This window comes from Mustela nivalis (genome assembly GCF_964662115.1).
Source record: "Mustela nivalis genome assembly, chromosome: 14".
NCBI lineage: Eukaryota > Metazoa > Chordata > Mammalia > Carnivora > Mustelidae > Mustela > Mustela nivalis.
This window is the reverse complement of record NC_139033.1, coordinates 73,876,469-73,897,240: the sequence shown is the minus strand read 5'-3', so window position 1 is coordinate 73,897,240 and position 20,772 is coordinate 73,876,469. Positions and strand designations below refer to the sequence as shown.

Here is a 20,772-nt window from a genome sequence, read left to right as displayed (position 1 = left end):
CTCTGTAAGCCTGTTTCCTGTAATTTTAAAATGAGGCTACAAATATGATATTTAGTTTTGTAAAGAATAAATGGAAACTATACTTTCATACATACACACTTACATCATGTACATGCATTGCATGTACACACACATACACACACACACACACACACACCCTGTAATTTGGCACCTGGCATATAATAGGTGCATATTATGTGACAGGCCATGTATAATCAAATATATGTTATATATTAGTATGTGTGGCAGAAGAGTAATAATTGGAATGTTTTGCTATAGCCACTGTATATAGTGAAAAGAAGTTGAATTTAAGGTTTACAAACCTGTGTGCCTATCTAATACTCTGTGAAATGAATGTCGTCTCTGTAGAACATTCAAGAAAATTACATTAAAAATAAAGAGAATTCAGTGCCTGAAGCAGTGCTGTTCGTAACTGGTTCTTACTCTTCAGGAAATTGAGCAATGAGTTCATCAAAATAGATTATCTCTGAATTCATTTTAAAAGCCAGAATTATTATCTCACCTGCCTGCCTTCCCTTTAATTCATTGAATAAATATTTATGGCCAAGCATGGTTGTAGCTCCAAGGTACAGTCATATCAAGATCAACGAGATCCTTTGTTTTTAGGAGTTTATATCACAATTCTAAATAAGCAAACTAGTTCCTTTCAGCTGGCATGAGTCCTCATAGAGTCAGTGATGACTCCAGGCCTGTGTGTGGCCCCAGGAGCAGAGGAACATGGTATTTCCTTGTCTCACTGGCCGGTACCATGTTGCTGACTAGTCCTCTTGCTTTACAGAAGTACTGAATTCATGGAAAGTTGTTATTTTTGATACCATGTTTTCTTTTTCTGACAAAACTTCAAAGGGTTATTACAGACTTATGTGATCATAAGAGATGATCATAGATATGATTTAGTTCTGGCGAAATGATGATATATAACAATGGGAAATATGATTAAATTGAGAAATTATACACAATCTTTTTAAGAACACAGATGTAGAAAATGAGGTATCTATATTTGCTTTAGAGACAAAACTGCCATAATTTTTTTTTGTAAAGCATATAATTGTAATGTAGTAAAATACTTCTGTGAAAATAGGGATGTTGAATAATCTTACTAGTGAATCTTCGGGGTTTGTCAAATTGTTTTCTCTATTTAAAAAAATAAAATATCTCATATTGTGGTACAAATGGCAGTAAATATGTAAGTGCTATAATGGTTGAAAAGACTGTAAGCTCCTTGATGGAAATCACACTATGATGTCTTATTATTTTCAAACAAAGCAAGAAAAGCCATTGATGACAATTCTGTGAGCTTTATTTGGTGATTAAAGTGTTTTTCAATACACTTTAGTAAGTGTATTTCTTAGCAAGAATATGCTAGTATGTTGTGATTGATAAATAGTAAATATTAATGTATATACTGTTTTTAAACTCTAAATTGACATGATTTCTCTTTATAATCTGAGCTTAAGTTATTCCCTTTCAGTCAATTATATCTATATGTATATCAAAGGATAAATAATATATATCATTTATTTATTTTTCATCTACTGGATAAGGGACTAGGTTATATTTCTATTTCAATGGGCAGCACACTTCTTATTACATTAAATCTCATCAAATATTTTTTAAATGATTAGAAGTCTACATGAATTCTTCCTGTACAATTAATGGATTTTTATGTTTGTCACTGCATCAGGTTGTTTTATTGTCTTGAGAGGTTTCAAACGTTTGACTTAGAGGTGCATCTTACTGCCTGTCACTCCCAATGCTTATGCAGGTCTGACCTTTTACCATCTGCCCCTTCTTCAGGAACATTCTACATCATGATAAACGTTAAAACTCATCGAGTGCTTTTTGGCCATCCAGGGTGTGTGCATATGAGAGAGAGAGAGAGTGTGTGTGTGTGTGTGTGTGTGTGTGTGTACATGTATGTTACTAATATTTGTAGAGAATCTTGAAATAGTAGAAAGTAACAAAGAATATTTACATTAATCCTACTACCCACATAGAGTCACTATGCATATTTTGCTATTCCTCTTCAGTTGCTTTTCTATGCATGTGTGTTGTATGTGTGGACAAGTGCCTTGCACAAAGAAGGTACTTTATAAATGTGTTGAATAAGCAGATATCTCAATATATGTAAACATTTTTATTTTAAAACTTAGGATAATATAATCTGTTTTATGATCTTTACATTTATTTTACTTAACCTAGAAAATTTCCAAGATATTTTGTTACTTAAAATATAGTTTTCAGGGGCGCCTGGGTGGCTCAGTAGGTTAAAGCCTCTGCCTTTGGCTCAGGTCATGATCCTGGGTCCTGGGATCAAGCCCTGCATCAGGGTCTCTGCTCAGCGGGGAGCCTGCTGTCTCTTCTCTCTCTCTGCCTGCCTCTCTGCCTACTTGTAATCTCTGTCTGTCAAATAAATAAAACCTTTAAAAAAAATAGTTTTCAGTAACTTCAAAATCATATGTATATATGTGCCTATGTATATATGTATATGTGTTATAGTCTTTTTGACCTTTTTCTCATATTACTATTATTTTTTGTTTTTGTCATAATAATGTTTTGATGTATATTTTTACTATCAACTTTTATCATGACTATTGAGCACGTTAATCCTAGAGGGGAAATTACTGGGATATCAAAGTGTAAACTTAAAACAGTTATCAGTCCTTTTCATATTTTTATTATTTAAAAATGATATTTTTATTGAATTACAAAGGATAGCTATTGATTTAGAAAATTTGGAAAGCAGAAGGATAAAGTGCAGAGAAAATTGGGAAGAAGCCATAATCCTGGCAGCTAAAGATGACTTCACTTAAGATTTTGATTTACGTAATTTTAGTCTTTCATATTTCAATTACATATTTTACCAAAAAGTATCATTTTGTTTTCTAAACTGTTGTCTTTTTCCCCACTGGTAGTGTATCATTTACATAGTCTTTCTCTGCCATTAATCTTCTATAATGTAATTTTACAGCTTATTATTAAAGTGACATGTCTGTATAATGTATTTAATTAATCCTCTTTGTAGACCAGTAGTTTGTTTCCAATGTTTCATTATTATGAGGAGTTCTAGGATAGAAACCCTTGTGTGCATTCACTGTAATCACATTAACATCCAGATTCCTGGAAACAGAATAGCTGGTTCAAAATTATATATGAAAATTTTTTAAGGCTTTTAACATATATTTCCACATTGCCTTCCAACAAGTTTTACTACTTGATGTTCATCCCAAAAAGTGGTATGAAAACAAAAGGAGATTATACAGATATTTGCAGGTCATTCACCTTAAAATGAACCAAGTCATGTTTTGGAAAAGCAGTACCTGTTTACTCTTCTTTGAGAGGAATAAGAAACTACCCATTTTTAAAAAGATTTTATTTATTTATTTGACAGAGACACAGTGAGAAAGGGAACACAAGCAGGGGAGTAACAGAAGGAGAGGGAGAAGCAGGCTTCCTGCTAAGCAGGGATACCGATGTGGGGCTCCATCCCAGGACCCTGGGATCATGACCTGAGCTGAAGGCAGATGCTTAATGACTGAGCCACACAGGCGCCCCCAAACTACCAATTTTAAGTGTTTATCAGTGGTCTTCTTGGGGAAGGGGATATATTCATAGACTTGTTCTAAAACAGGAGAAGCTGCATATGGACTGGTTAGATGATTTTACTAAATGCTCATGGAAAGTGAGAGAGAAAGTTTTTATTAGTTGCTAGTTCTCCTGATTACCTATTTGACAAATCAGCCTGCTTGTTGTGTCTATCTTCAGTTAGATACTATTTTTCTGTCCTTAACTGCTTTAAGAAAAGTCACTGTGTTTTCTTTTCCAGTCCCTTCAGTGGCTGCACAGGAAGCATGGTCGTGGGAGCAGTACTTGACAGAACAGAAGGCTATAGCTGCACCTGTTGAACTGTTTTCCAAGGTGAATCATTAACAGTCATGTTTTGGCAAGGGATGGGCACTTAAGAGAAATAATCAAAAGGAAATCATTTGCCTACACAGAACACTCAACTGATTTCAGTTGTAGGTTTCACTGGAAAGTAACATAACAAAGGTAATGGAAGCCTTAGTGATTCAGAATGTGTCCTCCAGAAACCCAGTGCTACTCCCTTTCAGCTCTGTGACATTGGGCAAGTCATTCATTCTCTCTCTGCTTCAGTTTCCTCATCTGTAATGTAAGGAAATTACCATACCTACCTCCCAGGGTTGTTGGAGGATGAAATCAGTTGTTACACCTAAAGAGCATTGAATGCAATGGGCACATAATCTTTCTTTGTATTAGCAGATATTACTTGCACAGGACCACCCAAGGATCAGGTTTGAGGGGTCCTTTTTTTTTAAGATTTTATTTATTTATTTGACAGATAGAGATCACAAGTAGGTAGAGAGGCAGGCAGAGAGAGAGGAGGAAGCAGGCTCCCTGCTGAGCAAAGAGCCCAATGTGGGGCTCGACCCCAGAACCCTGAGATCATGACCTGAGCTGAAGGCAGAGGCTTAACCCACTGAGCCACCCAGGTGCCCCTGAGGAGTCTGTTTTTGATGTGTTGCATGGAAGTGTTCGGTAAGGCAACATGTTGGAGGAGATAGCGAAACCCCATGTTCTGCCTGAATCTAACAATGTCCAGAGCAGCCTGTGTGGGCTTGCTTGACCAAGTGACTGTTGGCACAGAGGTGGGGAGAGGTTTGACTTGAGGGGAATCATCTTTACCCAAGGTACCAAATCTCCTGCTACCCTTTCTGTTCTTCTTGGTCTGTGTTTTCAACATTTCGGGGGAATTTATATTTAAAAAACCGCATCAGATTTCATCATTATATTGCATTTTAACCAGCGGTGAGAAAGTAATGCTTTTTATTTGCTTTGCTTTTTATGACATTTTGTTGAGATGCATCTAGTACTTTTTACTATGCAAAAGGGCTAGCAATATTTTAAAAGATTTAATTATTTATTTTAGAGCAAGAGAAAGAGTACAGCTGGGAGGAGCAGAAGGAGAGGGAGAAAGAATCTCAAGCAGACTGAATTCAAGCAGTCAGAATCTGAGCGCAGAATCTGACACTCGGCTCGATCTCATGACCTTGATATCAGGACCCTGAGATCAGGACCTGAGCTGAAACAAAGAATCAGGTGCTCAACCGACTGAGCCACCCAGGTGCCCCAAAAGGGCTAACAATTTTAATCCTGGCCGTGGCAATAGAATGGGGGAAGAAGTAATGTTAATAGGGAAAGAAAGAGAAACCAAATGCTGGCAGCTCCCATTTAAGAAATACTAAATATTTCGTACTCAACCCAATCTTCACATCAAATGCCTTTCTGGAGCTTTGGAAAACCCATGTGTATGGGTATTCCCGAAACCTGCTAAATTAGAACCTCAGTGACTGGGGCCTGGCACCCTGGAGAACCTCCTTGGGCTTCTGTGCGCAGGATGGAGGTCCGAGGTGGTAGTAGCTTGTAGGAACTATGCAGTGCCTGCTGACTCCTGATGAGACTGTCACTTGATGAGAATTAGGGTTCAAGGTCCCTAGGGAAGGGGTCTCTTCTTTCATGTTTTTTCACAGTCTCTGTTCTTAGTGTACTCATGATCAGTCAATGTTGAATGACTTCTGGGTAAACTCTTTTCATTTCTGAGCATGGAAGTTCCTTAAAGAGAGTTGGCTCTGACTGGAGCAATCAGGGCAACCTGTAGTTACACTTTCTCTCCATCCTTGGGCCCATCTTGTGCCCGTGCTGTGTGGTCACTGCAGGACAGAGGGTGGAGTGGGCTGGCCCCAAATCCAGCTAAGGCCTGTCAGAAGCTGGGAGCCCCAAGGGCACATGTAGTCCATCTGGGCCCATGGTGCAAGGTTCACCACAGGACATTGACCAGGCTTGTGATCCAATGGCTGAGCATGGATGGGTACCGTAGGGTCTCAAGGCAACCAAGGTCCACAAAAATGTGAGACCAGTCAATGATTGAAGTCAGGACTTCTATGTAGCAGTATTGACCATGAATGATTCAGGGTCTTAGGAATCAGACCCCTGTGGGTCTCCTGGCTGGGGTCCTCTCTTCTTTCCACTGAGAATTGAACCACTTTTTAGTGTGTTTGGCTGAAATGGGCCTTTGTTTCCAGAGCAAGGCAGGTTTGGGCTGATGACAGAGAGCCATTAGATTCTGGCCAGTGCCTGCATTTTTCCCTCAGCTCAGCTAGTGAGTGGATTAATGCTATTTCTTGATTTCTCCTTCAGGACAATTCAAGGTCCAACAGCTAGTGCAAGAACACCTACAGATAAGAAAATTTCTCCCCCAGATTTTCCCTTGTGACTGAGTTAAAAAAAAAAAAAAAAAAAAAAAAAAAAACCACCAAGGGGCAAATGTGAGATTTCTGTTCCTGAAATAAATCCCTACATAGGGAACTGCTTAATAGTGGGTTATGGGTCATAGAACTTTCTCCCTTGACTTTCTAGAGATCTGATAAGAGAGGTACTGGCAAGCACTAAGTGAGGGGAAACATGGCATTGTGAAGGCAGGGGTGGGTTCCCTCTAGAGGGTGTAAGTGAATCTGTGACTCTGTCCACAGAGGAGAGATGAGCAATGAGCAGGGAATGCAGTCTTTGGGGAGTCCTTGCCTCATCATGTGACTTTAAAATATGACTTTCTCAACCTTGTGGACTCAATTTTGGTCAACTCTGAAACTGACCATAGAGTATGAGCACGTGAGAAAGTGGACATGTCTGACCTGTAGGCATGGCTTTGTCTTCACTCAGAATTTAACAGTCAAGCTACTCACGTTTTTGAGGCTCCATCTCTACAAAGCTCCATGTAAGATGTAGGCTGAGACACTAAGGGGTTTATGACATGGTTGCTTAAAATCTTGCCATCTATTGGGATATAAGATATTCCTGAAAACATGACAGTGGTGTGAGGTAGAATGTTCTCGTCAGTCAAAAGTGCATGTAATGAGCTGGGTGTCCTGAGGAGAGGTGGCATCTCCTCCAGACCTTATCGAGGAGGAAGAAGCTTACCAGTTACTAGGTCTGATTTGTCCTGATGACTGAAGATGCTGTGTCCAAATAACAGTGTTATTCTGACTGGACATTTATATTCTGAGATGAAGTGACATGGTTTATAATTGAAAATAGCTTTCAGTAGAATAAAAAAGGCAAATGGGTCAGGCCAGTCTTCTGAGAAAGATGATCAGTTTGAACTCAGGTTTGGAGTAATATTGTGCTCTTGACTCTTCCTGTCCATTTTAAATGTGTAAATATTGTAATAATGGTGTTCATGTCAGCCTGCTGAGATGGAACTTTTCAGGACCCCGAAATGTTGAAAATAAAATGAAACTGTTTGCATGTCCTGATTGGAAAACTATTAAAAATATATTAACTATTGCTTTTCTTTCAATATGTCATTTCCATCCTAACATTCAAGTTTTAGATGGTGTACCAGTGACACACACACACACATACGATCAGTTCCATCATGCAAATCAGACATGTATTCTACGAAGAAAATGTATGTGTGTATTTTAAGAGTGTGCTTATTTTATTTGCACACAAGATTTTTGAATATCTATAGGCCCATTTTGAATTTCTTTTTGTACAAGACAAAGTAAAGTGTTTTATAATTTATGGTTTTATCTTACCATCTGGGGTAGTGAGTGTACAAGGATATAAACACCTTCTGTTGACAGAAAATATAAAAACATTTTCTCTTCATTACTGGTGAAATGTGCCTATCGTGACTTGATTCAAACTTCAAAATATTTTTTCCTTTGGTTTTGAAGTTGGTTCTAAAACTTTCTCTCATCTCTCTTTGCCAGTCATCTGACCGTCCACTGCATCTCCCTGAAGCATTCTTTCCACCTATGCCAGCCTGGAATCCCAGTCCCCACAGTCTGGCCTCATCTGCAGATGCACATGAACAGCTTCTGTGCCGGTCAGCCTGTTGCTGCCCGGCTTAACTGTTCAGAGCCTTTATCCACGTGGGAGGCCTCTGTGTCTCTTCTTGTTCTCTGAACTTCCTATGTCCCTGTTCCTCCAGGACCCTTCCCCTTTATGAAGCTGTCCTCGCCTCTGCACTCTGACCTGTGGTCTTGGCAGCCTCTGTCTTCCTGGCTCCGGCTGGTGGGAGTGAGGTTTGGGAGCAGCATAGGACCAGCATGAAGGCAGATGCTGTCCCTCTTGCTGTCTAGCCATGAGCTAAAGGGACCCCCACCTCCACCTTTCCCAGCGTTCCAGGGGCAGGTCTGACCGGGGGAGCATAACCCTCCCTTGCCCCAAACCGCCCTTGTCCCACAACCACACATCCTGGTTGTCCTTAGTGACTTCCCTGAAAGCTCTGCTTTTTATGTCCAGCAGATGTTTCTGTCTCCCCAGCCAGTGTTTGGCCGAGCAGATAGGCTAAATGTGTGCTTGGGCTCCTGCAGGCCAGGGATACTTGAATATTATTAAAATGATTGGTACTTCAGAGCAAGATGAAAGTCATCATGGAAAAGCTAAAATTGCTGGACTTCTCTGTGTGTCTTTCTGTGTGTCTTTTATAGTGTATATAGTTACAGTTTGAATTTTATATAGCAAACGGGTTGTTTTCTTTCTCTTTCTCTCTCTCTCTCTTTTTTTTTTTTTTTTTTTTTTTGTACTTGTAACAAATTACCATGAACTTAGTGGCTTAGTATAACACAAATTTATTATCTTAAATTTCAGGAAGCCAGAAGTCTAAAATGGGTTAGCCAAATTATGTTCCTTCTACAGGCTATAGGGGAGAATCTCTTTCCTTGCCTTTTCTAGCTTCTAAAGGTTTCCTACATTTCTTAGCTTGTGGGACCATATCACTCCAACCTGTTTCCATGGTCACATCTCCTTCTCTGGTCCTTTGCCTCCCTCCTACAAGGACACTTGTGATGACATTGGGCCCACGTGGATAACCTCTCCATCTCAAGATGGTCCACTTAATCACATCTGGAAAATCCCTTTCGCCATATAACATACCATATTCACAGGTTCAGGGATTCAGACATGGCTCTCTTTGGAAGCCACTGACCACAGGTGCCATCTCCTTTCCATTACTGTGCTGATCTGTCCCTGCCCCTGGCCTGAGTGGCTTCTCATGGCTGGCTCCCTGCCGTCATTCTCCTGTGACCTCTGCAACACCCTCTGTGGTAAAACAAATGATGTATTGGGGCACCTGAGTGGCTCAGTTGGTTAGGCACCTGACTCTTGATTTTGGCTCAGGTCATGATCTCAGGGCTGTGAGATTGAGTCCCATGTCAGGCTCTATGCTTGGTGCAGAGTCTGCTTGAGATTCTTGCTCTCTCTCAACCCCTACTGCCACCCGTTCTCTCTCTCTTTCTCTCTCTCTCACACACAAATAAACACATAACGAAATCTTAAAAAACCCACAAGGGATGCACCATCCTTCATAGCCCCCCTTCTTGAAGCGGCATGCATAGCTGCTTTGCTGGAACCTCCATGTCCTGAGAGTGCACTGTTGTCTCTCCCACACACGCTTCTCCACCCCTCAAAGTCAGGTCTCCACCACAAGCCTCCTTCTGCCTGCTCCTTAGTATTTTGTCATTATGCACCTGGCCCTCCCTCCCATGAGGTTTATGCTGTCTCTTCCCTATGGTTTCCACTCTTGTTACTTCATTGGACCTGCGCATGTACGCCTATGTGCACGTGTGCACCCACGTACTGCCTCCCTGAGCTTCCCCTCTGCTCTTGCCTGGGTTTCCTGCTCATCCTGGGACATCCTTTGCCCACACGAGCCACCTAGTGCCTCACGTGCCAGACCCCCCTTCTTGGGGCTGTCCACTTGCTTTCCGCTACACTTGCATCCATCAGAACTGGACCTCTCCTGCAGTGTGGAACTTTAAGTCCCACGTCTGATCCCATCCACTGTCTTTGCAGCCCCTCTTGCTCCCTTATACTCATAGTACCAGCTTTTCCTTTAATTAAGACCTGTGGTTGTTGAATTTGTCCTTTACCTTCCTTCTGGCTTCACATCTTCCCCTGGCCAGGCTAGGCACCCTGGTTCTATCATTTCAGCCATTTTCTTGCCAGGATCTTCAATTGCCTTGTCCCCCGTCCTCCTCTCCCCATAGATGCCTGCCAAAATCCCAGCTCCGGATGGATCACGTGTGCTTTCTAACTTCTGTGCCTAATTAACTGCCAAGCCCTGCTGCAGAAGAAGCACAAACATCAAAGCTTTGCAGCTTGATGGCACTGTAGACTAACAGTCTCTGCTAAGAGGGCAGTGCCTGGCTGTCCTTCTTGCCATCAGTCTGAGCACTTCCTACTCTCTGGGAAGGCACTACTCTCACGCCTCTGCCCTCACTCCCAGCAGAAGGCATCACTCCTTGGATGGACTTGGTGCAACCTCCCTCCATTCCCTGCCACAGACCTTCACTCACACCAACTCAGACCTCTTTCCCAGGCCGAACTGGGAGACGTATCCCTTTCCTCCCCCTTTTCCTTTTACCTACACTCAGGAGCCTTCCCATTTCTGCTTTTCTAGAGAGAACTGATCAATGACCCATCAATCATCTCATGTCCTGCTTGTAAGCTACCTTTGCTTCTCTTCCAAGTGATTGTGTCTAGAACATGAACACACCTGTCTGTCCCATCTTTAAAAAAGCATACTGGCCCTTGGTCCTGCACTCCCCTTAATAGCTCATCTCCTTAGTCTGCTCTAGATCCTTGAAATGTTGTCAGGCATTTTCTCTTTTCTTCATTTTCTAACTTTTTCCTCCTCCAGCTCTGCATCCTGGCCTTTACTCCCACCATGACCTGAAACTGTGCCCACAGAAGTGCCCCCCTCCACTCCCTGCCCTGATTTCAAAGCCACACACATCAGGCCTTAGCTTACACTCCCTCTGCTCCAGGATGGTGTCCACTGTTAGCTGCTCCTTTTGCGTGGTCCTAGCTCTCCTTGCCAGGCACTTCTGAAAATCCTCTTCTCTTGGGCTTCTGTCTTGGGCCCCACTCTGCATGGCCCCTGGGGCATCTCATCTACCCCCTTAACTCGAGTTCCACCTAGACCCAGTGGAGTTTGCAACGTCCTAGATCTCTAGATCTTCCTACCTCCTCATTCTGTGTGATTACACGTAGTGTGTTTTGTCTCTGGGTAGAGCTGTAATCTCTGTGAAAACTGACTGGGTTTCTTTCCTTTTTTAAGTTCCTCTCTGCTTCATGATGCTCTGGGAGAGGTGCACCTTGGAGCATCTTGTTACTGGCTGGGTGCTGGTACATGTGCTGCCCCATTAAGCCCTTTCAGCTTCTTTCCCTTCACTTTATAGAAGAAGAACCCTGTGATGCATTTCTCTGACTCTCAGTTTTTAACTGAAAGTGGCAGATTATATCACTTGCTTAGAGACTGTTGAAAAATTACGTAAAATATATATACAGTGTTTAGCCCAGTACAGCGTCTGACATGCAGTTTGCTTTATTAGATGCAAGAATTCTTAAAATGACACGTGTCAGATTCTAGTCCTTTACTGTCCCTGGAACCTGCCCTCCTTGACAGCGTTCATTCAGAGCCCTAGCCAGAATGCCATCTCCCGGGACTGCGTCCTCGTCGGGACTGGCCTCCCTTAGACCACAGCAGTACTCTTGGCTGCTCCCTGTGAAGCATGGTCTCCCAACTGAGGTCTCCTGATCTCCTGTGCGTCAGGACGAGTGTCCAGTCTGAAAACCATGCATCACTGGAGCTTTGTCTGAAACGGTAGTGTCGGCAAGTCCTGCCGTTCTACAGCTTCCATGTTCTCTCCTCCTGCCTTTGTGAGGGGAACAGAAATGTCTCCTCAGTTGCTCTCCTTTGTCTCCCAAAACAAGGCAAAACCATGTTGATTTTGGCATTTCTGCTTTTCCTCCCCCTGCTTTTCTTCAGTGGCATTTTTATCTCGGACACTCCTTAACATGTTCTTGTATTGTACTGTCCCTCCACCTCTCTTAAAATCTGTAGTAATCTCCTATGATTTGGGAAAGAAATACTTTGTGTCCAGATAAGGAAATTTTAGCCATCTGTAGGATGATGTGGTGGTTGTGGGGAAGGTTCATTTGGGAAGGGTTGAGAGTAGTTGGGGAACAAAGACATCTTCCTAATTTAACCCCCTAATTGCCCTAGATATGATAGCTTTATTTGAACACACTCCTGTTCTCGCTCAGCCTTCCTTGGTAAAATCCAAGTGAAAGGAATTTTAACTTTAAATTTAACTTCTGTACCCAGACCTGAATTATATTTTTAAAAATCTATTTTTTAAGATATGCCAGTACATTAAATAGAATCTGAAAGACCCGTGTCTGTGTTTTGTTTTTGATGAAGTCTAGAATTGTGTTTAGCATTGCAGGTGCAGAAAGATGCTGCCATGAAAATTCATATTTGTTACAACCCCCTGTAGAATGATTTCAGACAAGTAGGACCTTTCCAACCCAAACAATTCAGTCAGATGTCAGGTTTTTTGTGCTTTGAACATGCTTCCAAATTATTTGATAATCACTGAGAACATTATCATATAGTACTCATGTAGATCCTTCTTAGATAATACTTTAAATATTAATCATTAGCCACATGATGACTATGCATGGCTTTTTTAGTAGTTAAAGTGAAAATGAAATATCTCATTATATTATGAATTCTGATATGGTCAGAATCAGATTATAGCCTGGATCTATATCCTGTTTTATTTATTTAAAGTGTGTGCTTGTTTTTCTCTTTGTTTTTGCCTTCTATGTGTATTTTGATGCCCCCCAGTTTTAGGATAACCTCGTTGATATTTAAGAGTTCTCCCGGGAGAGAGCACATTTTGTAAAATAATAATAATAATGATAATAATAATAATAATAATACTGTGTGTATTATATTCACATGTTTGATTGGGGCTTAAATCCCAAGGCATATTGGGCAGAGAAAGACGTGTGTTTTAAAACTGGACTGTAGCCTCAGTACGTGAAGTCATTTAAGCTGATTAATGGCTGGGGCTCTGAAGAACAGAGGGAATTCTCATTCATGTTCATTTCTCATGTTCTCTAAAGCTGTAAGTTCTGGGGCAAAACTGAAGATACATCCTGATCTTGCAGCTCAGATATTTTTCCTATTCTTAGAATCCACTTCTCTGTAATAGTGAGATTCAAAGTACCAGAGGCCTGGCAGATAGTTGAGCAGATCTGAAGCAGTGAGACCAGACAGTCCAATCAGGGCTGCTTTCTCCTGCTTGGAGGGGGCTTGGAGCCCCTGTGAAGGCTGCTTATCTGCAGTTCCAGCTGGAAGCCGAATATCATGTTCCAAGTTGTTCAGAGGAAGAGAAATTAAAAGAAAATAGTGGTATTTAGAATCAAGAGTAAACAGTTTCCACAGTTCTTCTCTTACAGTTGAAGCAAATTTATATTAGAAATATCTTTGTCTTTTTACCCTAGGCAGGTTTAGTCCCTTAGAGGAAAAAAAAATACGTGGGCTTATTGCTTTAGACACTATTCTCAGAGATTTGTGGAGTCTACTCATGTTGACCAGTGAATTATCAGGCAACTTCAGAAGTTATTTTCAAAAGTTCTCTCTAGGCAGTCATTTATTTTATACTGTGTGGGTTCTTTCTCTTTGTTCATAAAGATCTTTGTTGGTGTAAAGCTGCCTAGATCTAACAGTATTCCGCCCACTCCGCTGTGAGCTTCCCTTTTGTTTCTGAGACTGTAATTCAGTCAGTGGGTAGGTCAGGGTGCCTGGACACACACACACACACACACACACACACACACACAGTGTCAGTGAGTAGGTCACGGTGTCTGGATACACATACATACACACACACACACACACACACGCACACTCACACACATACCCCTCAGCCAAACTTCCTACTACCAATAAGGTCAGTAGTTCTGGTGAAATGACAATGTTTGCATCTGAGATTATAGTAGAATAGATTCACAAAAAAGCAGGAGGAATTGCATCCACTAGCTTCTAGAGAATACTTGTGTTGTGCCATGAGTTCTTTGTTCTCTTTTTGTAGAGTACTGCTTGGTATAATCTTGGCAACAGTTTGGGATACAGAATTAACCTATGAAAAATGTTCAAAATAACAAGGAAGTAGTCTCTAAAATGAGAGTTTAAAAATACACAACCAGCCATCCTTCACTGCCGCCTTAACTGAAGCCTTGCAGCAAGTTATGTTTAATTATGTAGGTGACGATTTTTCCCCATTAGCCTAACAAATAGATGGCAAAAATAGGCATCAGTTTGAAAAAGCAGGATTTGAAGCATGTCTTGTTGCCTGGCCTGTATATCCATGAGGACCAGCTGCAGGAACTGCTTGGGCCTGCTTATCGAAGACTCCTGAATATGTTGTGTAGTCAGGGGATTGATTAGTGACAGATTCCCTTAAAGGACAGCCATGTGGCTCTTAATCTTTTTTTAGATATTAGACCCTTTTGAATATCTAATGAAAGTTATTGATAATCTCTTTAGAGAAGTGCTTATATCCATTTGCACACAAAATTTTAAAATATAGGAGGTTTCTAGAATCCCAGAAGACATCATAGATGCCACTTCTACTCTACCATCGAAACCAAGGACCCTATACATGAGTGCATGTGTGTATGCATTTATCTGTATCTGTATATCTATAGATACAGATGTATTCAAGGTCTCCATTTTCTCTGTGATTGAAACAACAGAAAGCCAGGAGGATTCTCATATTCCTGGGAGGTTCCATTGTTAGCTCAGGTGAAAATCATAAAGGTCCCAGAAGAGAAAGCAAGAAAAGAGTTTCATAACCTTTCATATTCTCTCAGTATTTGCAGTGAATAGACATTTAAGATGAAAGATTCATTGCAAGATACTATACCTAGGGGGACATTGAAGCTATAGTAATGCACTAGAAATTTAGAATTGAAAAGTATGTACAAAAATGTCATTGTTCATGAGCTGTATATAGAATCCTTGAACATATCAGTCAGTATTGATAACATTTTAAAAGTAAAAATTAACACCTTATGGAAAATCTGGGTATTTCTTCCAAGCCTGAAACCTGGGTGTCAGTTTAAAATTTCCTGCCTTGGGGCGCCTGGGTGACTCAATCAGTTAAGCATCTGCCTTCAGCTCAGGTCATGATCCCTGGGTCCTGGGATCGAGCCCCACATGCTATTGGTCTCCCTGCTCAGCAGGAAGCCTGCTCCTCCCTCTCCCACTCCCCCTGCTTGTGTTCTCTCTCTCACTGTGTCTCTCTCTCTGTCAAATAAATAAATAAATAATCTAAAAAAAAAAAAATTCCCTGCCTTCTTCGTCCTCTGCATCCGGCCAGTCCTCATGTACTCCCTGTCTTGACCTCTCCGTAGGTACTAAATCTGCCCTTCCCACCCGTTCCCAGCTTTGGCTCCACATTGGTCACAGTCCTCTTCATCACTTGTCCAGGCACCTGCCATGTTCTGGAATGGAATGTAACTTTGCAGTGAAGCATGCAGACCAGGGTTTGAATTCTCATTCCAGCTTTTTAACTGATTGTGCAAGTAGGGTATGTGTGAGTATCTCAAGCCTCAGATGTGACATGGGGATTGTAGGGTTCCAATACAGGGGATTTTAAGGCTTCAATGAGCTGAGTTAGTTACTATAGATGGCACATGGCAAATTCTCAATTATCGGTAGATATTAAAAACCTCCTTAACCATCTTCCCTATTTCTAGTCTTGTTATTTTTTAAATTAATTCTCTACACTGCCACTAATAAGATCTTTATAGAAGGAAGAATGTTTTTCTCTACCCTCTGCTTAAAAGCTTTTGCTAGCATTTCATCAACCAAGAATAAACTGAAAGGTCCTTGATAAGACCTTACATAAGGCTTCTTGTGACCTGTGTCCTGTCTTCCTGCCTAGCATCATCATCACTTAATTGTGTGCGTGTGTGCTGATTTTTAAATTACAATGCCATTTAAAAAGTCTATCAAGACAGAAGAGTATGAAAGTTTTAAAAGGCTTTCCCTCTGTTGGTACCTCTCTCTAGGTGAACCACTCATAATAATTTGACATGTATATTTCCGTGTCTGTATGTATGTAGTTATGTGGATAGGTGAATGATGGTTGTCTAAATAGTTGTGTTTTACTCATCTGGTGATTGCTTCATATTTATGAGTACATTACAGCTATCATGACACCTTTCCAGATTGAGGCCTGTATCTTGCTTTTTTTTAAATATTTTATTTTTAAGTCCTCTCTATACCCTTTAACTTAACAACCCGAGATCCAGAGTCACATGCTGCTCCAACTGAGCCAACCTGTCTTGTTTTTGTAATAGCTGCACTGTCTTCCATTGTATTGTGTGTTTTGTCTCCATCTGAAATTATTTTTACATACATTGTTGTGGTAGGCATATAACTGAGTTTTTCTTCCCAAAGGATAGTCATGTGCATGTGTCCTAATGACTTTTATTTTCCTGACTTAAAATGCCACCTTTACTCTGTATAAAATTCTCATACAACATTGGGCGATCATTTAGTGATCAGCATATATTCAGACCACCAACTTTGTTTTTTTTTTTTAAAGCTCATTCTAAGTGTTAATTATGAAGGTTTAAAAATGTTGAAGTCTTTAGTCAGTGAATGGGATGGTGTTGATTTACTATACTGACTACTCACTCTTACACTAAAGCCAGATACACACTGTGGTCTCAGGCATATTACATAACCGCTTGTGCCCCAGTTTCATTCTCTGCAAAATGTACATAATGCCTATTTCATAGGACTTTTATGACAATTTAATGAGTTGGTATTTGTAAAGTGCTTAGAACAGGATTTGGCCCAGAGTTAAGTGCTACATACGTGCTTGTTGTATAAAAGCCATCTGTATATGGCCTGATAAAGGATAGCTCAGGCTCTATTCCCATTCCTTCTTATTCCTTATTCTTCATTTTGGTTATAGAGATAATTATATATTGTTATTAGAGGTTGTTGGCTATGATAGCAGGTGTTTGATGGTTCTTCAGATAGATCTCTATGGTCCTGGATATATTGATTAAACATAAATTCAGAACATTTTGTTTTTATCAACTGCTAAGCCAACAAGAATATCACCCTCAAAACCCAGCAGATGGACTCTGCTTCTCGTAACTTCCCTTTGGTTGTATTTGTTTTAGGAAAATGCTTCTTTATGTTCCCTTTGGCAGTGTTTGAATGATTTTTTTTTAAATCCCATCAATAACATGATTTTTTTTTCCCCTCACTGAGTAAAGAAAATCATCAAGTATTGACCAAGAGTTAAATTTTCTTTGGTTAGGCTGTCTACATCCCAGTTTGCCTGCATAAAACTTCTTGTGATCTCACCTGTCACATTTAAAATTGTGACATTTCAGCCTAGGAGATACACATGGAGACAGTTTGAGATTTTTGAAGATGTTGCTGAGATAAACCAGAGAAGAAGACCACTGCACTCATGGCAGTGGTCTTTGGTGTTATAAGGAATCTTACCTCACCATCTGCATATAAAATCTGTATGAACGTTTTTCGCTTTGACAGCCATCCCATGAAGGTTCAGAAATCAGTGGCCCGTCGTCTTGGACTGGTCCTCTCCATGGCCTGCTAGAGGTGTGTGCTTCAGCGGCTGTGACTCCCTTGCCTCATTTCTCCATTTCTCTCGATACTGAATTAAGACCAGGAAAATATTGTTGCCTGCCAACGCTTGCCTGTGAATAAAATAGAATGCCTGTGGGCACGCAGATAGAATCTTCCATTTAGAGGATTGATACAGCTCTGTAACACACATCTAGCTGCTGTTCGGCTGGTGCTGATGGCCACCAGGCTTCTGCCGTCTCCACAGAGTGGCTCAGAAACAATCAGTACCAGCATAATCTCTCTGGTCCTGTGTGGAGGTGCTCAGTGTCAAACAGAGTGAAACGCCCAGAATTTCTCACAGATACCTACCAAGTGTCCAAGAGCTGTTTACAGGGTACGTTTGTTACTTTGGAGCAGAGATCTACTGGCACGCAGAGATCTACTGTGATGAGTGCCTTATGCATTGTACTTCATAAAGGAATTCTGCCGTTAGCCTGTCTGCTTTGCTCTAGGGGTGGTGTTTTGTTTTATTTGGGTTGGTTTTTTTGCTTGTTAGCTTGTTTCTTTTTTTCCTAATGCTTGGGCTCATTTTATTTTTTTAGTAATAGTATGCAATTTGTACCTGCTTTTGCTATGTGGTATAGAACTTGGAATAATTCTTTTTATCATTACTGACAAACTTCATTATTTTGCAAATGTCTGGGAAAAGAAAATGATGAAATAAAACAGCTTTACTTCTGTGCCCAAGAGTACATGGCACATCCTTGGAAATGCCTTCCATGGCCTTGAGCTGGGTTTTGTTTTGCTTGTTCTGTTTCCACATCTGTCCTCTAATGTGGAACAAACAGTTGGCTGGCTTTCAGAAGATTTGGGTCCTTAGTTACAATCTGCTACCAAACAGGTTGTATGACCTTGAGAAAGTCTCTTCACCTCTCTGGGTTTGAGTTTATTTAACTCTAAATGTTTTTTCAAGTCTACAGACCTTATGATTTTTATGACTGAATTTAACAGACTATTGTTTGCTTTAGCGTGTGATTCCAGTTCCCTTTTGTCACCATAAATATAATTTTATAGCACAGCTATCAATTGTGTTCATAAAATACATGATTTTTAGAAAGGAAAAAAATTAAATCTGCTATGAATAAATCATTAAACAGAAAAGAGACTGATGAAAGACAATGCTGTTCCTCACTAGAAGCTGCCTTTCAGATTAATGTTTTGTCTTTTATTTGAAACCCTCCAAAGAAGTCGTGACTGTTGTAGCCGCGTAGCATTCCTTGCAGTGCTACCTGAAGCTCCCAAATTTTACTTGAGAAACCTTCTGAAAATGCTGACAAGAATAACATTGCTCATCCTAACTCCCAGCTCTGAATTATTGTCAGTGTCTTGAATTTATCATTCATATGTGAAAAGGGAGCACAATCTGTTCCATATAATCCTGGTTCCTTCCTGTCCCCAATTTTCTATCTTTCGGTTTTGTTAAACATGAAAAATGTTCTCTCAGTTTTTACAGTTTCTTAACTTTCCTTTCAGAATTATTGGTATATTCCCTGTGGTCTTTCCTGTTCCGTTGGTTTCTTATCAGTGTTGTGTGTACGCACATGCATGTGTGTGCAGTGTTTTTGAAGTTAACCAAGAAATTTCAAAGCAGTGAACAGGAGGCAATCACATAAAACCTGTTATATACAGTCTGCTGGGAAACAGAGTAGATGTGAGAAGAAGGCTGGGGAATTAAACACACACATGACATTTATTTTTGCAGAAATAAAATATTTCTGAGAAATCATTCATTCTTGCCATTTCATTTTTGGGTTTTGTCATCCTTTAAGTTTTTCCTTGGAAGCTTCTAAAATGATCTGTGAATGTTCTTAACGACATCTTAAAGCCAATTCATAAAGATTTAAAAACAATTTCATGTTCGTATAAAAAAGGCACACACTCAACTGTAGAAGAAGGTTGAGTAAACTATGGTACTTACACAGAGTGGAGTATGATGAAGCTGTGACAAGGACTGTGGGCAGTCGCTGTGACCTGACATGGAGTGGTTTCCACGAGGTGTTAAGAAATGAAAAAAGCCACATGCAAAATAGCATATATAGCATTTATCTCACCTTTTTTGTGAGAAAGAAGGGGAAAATAAGGCAAAATGTTTTTTTTTTTTAATTTTTACAAAAAGAAATCCAGGAAGGATAGACCAGAAAACAGTGAGGGTGGTTACCTCTAAAGAGGTAGAATGGGGAGGATAGGATATGGGAGACAGAGAGACACTTCTTTGATAACCTTTTTGTACAGCTCAAACTCATGGAAGGATATTAACATTCTACATATTAAGAAATAAAAACAAATCATCAAGAACTGAAAGCACATTTAAATCAATGAACACAACCATATTTCAAATGGATACTTTAACTGCACTAGAGAGAGAGAAAAATGTGAATCCAAGTAGGTTATGAACATGGTTTTTAACTGCATACCCCATTCGTGGACAGCAGAGCAGGGAGGGAGAATTGCAAACAAATCCTGAAATCTTTCAATAGATTTGTTTATTATAGTACTGTGGGTAAAATAGTTCTGAAACTATAGTAGATGCTATAGGATTTAGTATATGAGTAAATTTGCTGACCTGGTTAGAGGAGAAAGACAAAAATGGATGGGAAAATGCAGAATGAACTCTTTGGGGTGGTCTGAGATTAGACATATCAGTATGAATTTAGGATTATGGACATTGGGGAGGGTACGTGCTTTGGTGAGTGCTGTGAAGTGTGTAAACCTGGTGATTCACAGACCTGTAACCCTGGGGATAAAAATATATGTTAATAAAAAATAAAAAATTAAAATATACATAAGTATGCATATACATACATCCATGTGTAAATATTTCTGTATGTATATGTATGTGTGTTTTGTATGTAACTGTATAGTGAATTGGGCAACACTGTCATTGTGTGATCAAAATCAACACCACCAGTGAGAGGATGCATGGGTGTCCTGTGGCTCCAGAGGAGATATCCTGAGGACGCTTGTCACACATGTAACATACTGGCAGAGAATGCATGACTGAATCTAATCATGGAGAAATGTCAGACACATCCAGAACGATGAGCTTTCTGTTTAAAAAAAAATGGAGGAGGGGAAAGACTGTTTTCTTTAAAAATGTTGTTGTAAGAGGTAAAGAGCGCGGCGGCCGGAGGTCAGGCAGACGGGAGGTAAAGAAATAGTATGGAAAAAGTTCCAGATTAAAGGAGACTAAAGAA

The 20,772-nt window shown here is 40.3% G+C and overlaps 1 protein-coding gene across 1 annotated transcript in view; it reads left to right on the top strand.

Moving 5' to 3' along the window:
- Positions 1–20,772, top strand: part of L3MBTL4 (L3MBTL histone methyl-lysine binding protein 4) — a 403,808-nt gene that overhangs the window by 141,106 nt on the left and 241,930 nt on the right. The window contains exon 5 of the mRNA XM_082699053.1: positions 3,848–3,939. Coding sequence (XP_082555179.1) covers positions 3,848–3,939 — 92 coding nt within the window. The remainder of the gene's footprint in view (positions 1–3,847; positions 3,940–20,772) is intronic.